This window comes from Psammomys obesus, unplaced genomic scaffold, assembly GCF_907164565.1.
Source record: "Psammomys obesus unplaced genomic scaffold, mPsaObe1.curated_primary_1811, whole genome shotgun sequence".
Taxonomy (NCBI): Eukaryota; Metazoa; Chordata; class Mammalia; order Rodentia; family Muridae; genus Psammomys; species Psammomys obesus.
Genome location: NW_026596039.1, coordinates 21,276,689 through 21,280,426, shown reverse-complemented (window position 1 = coordinate 21,280,426; position 3,738 = coordinate 21,276,689). Strand labels below are relative to the sequence as shown.

The window sequence follows — 3,738 nt, the reverse complement described above, 5'->3', positions numbered from 1 at the left end:
TTGATGGTGGCTGGGGAGGACTCACCTTCGTCAGTAGCCACTATCAGGTACCCTACACCCTTGTCCATGCCTGCAGAGCATAGAAACATGTGAATTCCAGCTCCCCTCTATGATCCTTTTCTCCTTTCTTCTTAATTCTTTATGGGAAGAAACTCTCAAATTTGGTATTCACCGTTGTGGTCAGATCTCTTCATAATGATCATTATTTTGTTTGTTTGTTTGTTTGTTTGAGGCAGAGTCTCACTATGCTGCCCTCGCTGACCTTGAGTTGGAGTATTACAGGCATCCCTGGATGTTCCTGAACACATATTCTCTCTCCCTGTGGTGTGTGTGTGTGTGTGTGTGTGTGTGTACATATGAATGCAAACATGTGGAGGACAAACGTCATCAGGTGGCTTCCTCAGCTTCTCTTCAACTTATTTCTCAAATGTTTTTTCTTTATTATTCTTTGACAAGCTCATATGCATATACAATATTTGAGGGTCTTTTAACACCCTTCATTACCTTCTCTCAACCCCTTCATGCTTCTTTTGAGCCCTAACTAGGCCCCTCCCCGACATCTCTGACATCCTGCTCTGCATGTGCTGCGCATGCTCACTCAGGCTCCTACAGACACGCAGAGACCCCCACATACATGCATGCACACACCCACACACCCACACAAATAGGCAGGGCCCAGGAACCGTGCTGTGTCCGCCCAGCTTTCTCTCCCTGCTGGTCCTGGCCGTCTTGGGCTCACTGCTCGGCTTTCTCTCCCTGCTGGTCCTGGTTGTCTTGGGCTTAGGAGTCTCCTCCGTTCCTCTCCGCTGCAGATGAGAACTGCAAGGACAAGTACTACAACTGCAACGTGGTGGTCCAGGCGCGCCTCTGCGTCTACAGCTACTACAAGACGGCCTGCTGCGCCTCCTGCGCCCGAGTGGCCGGCAGACACTCGGGCTTCCTGGGGAGCCGGTAACACCGCCCTCCACACGGTGCCCCGGGGCTTAGAAAGCCACAGCAGCCCTTTGAGCATAGCTCCATCCTCCCTTCCTCAAGACCTGGTGCCTGCTCTCGGCGCCTCCGGAAAACCAAGCGTGCAGCTCTCAGCCCAGCCTCAGGCTTGCTGGGCCCAGGTCAGCAGCTGGGCCACTGACCACGCACAGCCTCCTTCCAGGTGCTGCCGGCCTGCCCTTTGGAAAGTGGAGAAAGGACAGAACTCAATCCTACCACACCAACAAGCCTCGCTGAGACCTGTGTGCCCCTGTTACCCCAGCCCCGCTGTGCCATCGCCATTCTTAAAGACAACAGACTGTTTCCTGCCTCAGGACAGAGGCAGCGCACAGGAGGGCTTTCATCTTTAGCAGGTACACACACTCTCAGACAGTAGCGTGCTGGAAGCTGCAGCACCCCAGAATGGGCTCAGGGGTCATTACGTGTCCCCACTTTACCAGCAAGGAAACTGAGGCTCAGCTCGGGTACCTGACCTGCCATTTTGTGGCAGGGCTAAGTGCCTACCCCAGATGGCTGAGCACAGCCCTCATCCCACAACACCACCAGTGGCCAGCCCGGCGTCTGTCCAGGGCCTGGGGCTTCCTGTCCAACCAGGAGGCTGAGAAGTTGTGCGTTCTATGAACACTTCCTCTGTCCCTAAGTGCTGCCTCAACTGAGATTTTAGTTCTTTCTGGATGCCTGCACCCCTGTCCCATTTCCCTCAGACACAGCCCTGATGATAGCACCCTGTGATGTTTGCTAAGGTCCAACTCAACAGAACTGTCCCACAAGACAAGAAAGCCACTAGGAGAGCTGGGCCGTTGCCAGGGATTCCCTGGGGCGGAGCCAACTCCCAAATCCCACAGGCTCTTGTTTCACTGTCTTCTGGGTTCTTCACGATGCGCCCCTAGTGGAAAGGCAAGCCGGTCTTACCAGCAAGTCTCCATGTTGCAGTAGGAAGGGGCTTACTGGGGCCTTGTGGGTTGACTAACGAGGTTCTGGTCTCCCAGCCCTCTCTTCCACTGTGACTCATGACTCTTCCCACAAGACTTTGCCATCAGGATAAACTTAAGTGCTGGGAGAAGGGGCTAGGAAGCCCTCCCTCCCCGTCTTTGCTGACCCACGTCGTTGCCCTGGCCTGAAGGGACGCGGTATATGGAAAGGCAAGCCGTCTCGAGGTGCGTGGGGAGACGATGAGGGAGAATATCCTTTCTTTAAAATTGTAAATGTATAGGAAGTCTCTTCTTTCGGGCCCTGGGCACGTTGCTCTTAAAGCAAGCACATATTCCCTGCACAAGCTGCCTCCCGTTGCCTGCACCAGCCTGCAGAGTGATGATGCGCAGCTGTGGGGATAGGGTCTCCTGTCTGACCCGATGAACTCCGCCAGGATCCCGCTGGCTGTGGTCTTCCGTGAGTACACTCCCTCCCGGCACCCATCTCTGTCTGCCTGGGAAGCCAGGCACCACTTCATCAGCAGTGGCGTCTGTAGGTGCAGACACAGCCCAGCAGAGGCCGCTCTTGCACTGGCAAGCCACCCTTTGGGCAGTTCTGTCCAGTTCCCGCTCTGTCCCTCTTACTGCAGGCCTTGGCTTGTCCCAGCCACTTTTTCTCTTTTTCTTTTTTCCCTTCATGCAGCGAGTCTCAGACCTTGCTGGACAAACCAGTCATTTGAAGCATCGCTTGCGAGGTGTTCGTGTACATGCCAGAGAGTAAGGCATGAGCGATCTGTGGGTTAAGTGAAGGCCGGCGTTAGCTCCAGGGAAGGAAAATGTTCCAACGACAAAAGCCACCCGGCAGTGGGCTGTCATGGGGCCCAGAGGACTTCCCTGCACAGAGGGAGCACTCTGCTCCCTCCAGTTCACAAAATCTCAGGGCTGGGGTGTTGCTGGCTTTGTCCGTCCTGTGTCTCAGATGTCACCACGCCGTTCTTAGGAACAATGATCTTCCTGTAGCAGGTGTAGGTCAGAGCAGACGGGCTAGGTCCGGGTCTTCAGGAAAATAAATAAATAGCAATAACCAAAAAAAGAAAGAAAAGAAAACACTCCTCTGAGCTCAATGGATTTTTTTTTTTTTTTCCGAGGAAAAAGGGCTGTTTCCAGGAGGTCAGTCCCCTTCAGAAGGTGAGAGGCTTCTAGAATGGGCTCAGCTAGCCTCCTTGTTTCAAAGGCCAGTCTGCAGATGTCCTGGTTTCTTTCCATCACTGCATCCCTAGCACAGTGTATGCAGGGGGGCCTTGGGCTCCCAGTGACCACCGGGGATGGCTGCCTGTCCCGCACATGGTTCCTTATCCGCCATCTCCTTCTCAACCCTCTCCACATTCCCTTCGGCGGTGATGTGGAATTGAAATTTCTGTTTCAATATTGATCCCCCCCCCCCCCCCCCCAGTGTGCCGGATGGCCACATCCCCAGCCCTGAATGAAAAATTAGATAAATTAAAGCTACTGTGTAGCCTTTCTCAAAAAATCAACAGAGCCCCAAATGAGGAGCATGCGCTGTTTCTCACTCATTGGAAAACAAAACAAAACTTTCTTTCCGCTGCGCAGTCTATTGCCGGTGACCGCTCAGGCCAGCTGGGAATATGGTGTCCGGCCGCTAGAGGGAGCAGCTCCCCTCATAACCATGCTCAGACTAGCGAGAAGTCGGGGAGCTTTGCTCTTCCATCTCAGAGGCTCAGGGACTGAGTTCTCCCAACTGCCGCAGCTGCTCCTTTTAGTACCGTCAGCCCAGGATTTCTGTGTTCTGCCTTCCCTCCTTGATTTTTGCCTGCAT

General features: G+C 53.9%; 1 protein-coding gene across 3 annotated transcripts in view; it reads left to right on the top strand.

Annotated features, from left to right (window-relative positions):
- Positions 1-3,341, top strand: part of Thsd4 (thrombospondin type 1 domain containing 4) — a 517,345-nt gene extending 514,004 nt beyond the window's left edge. For all 3 annotated transcript variants that reach the window (XM_055621782.1, XM_055621780.1, XM_055621781.1), the window contains one exon: positions 813-3,341. In XM_055621782.1, the coding sequence (XP_055477757.1) occupies positions 813-955 (143 nt within the window). In that variant the 3' untranslated portion in view covers positions 956-3,341. The remainder of the gene's footprint in view (positions 1-812) is intronic.
- Positions 3,342-3,738: the final 397 nt, after the last annotated feature.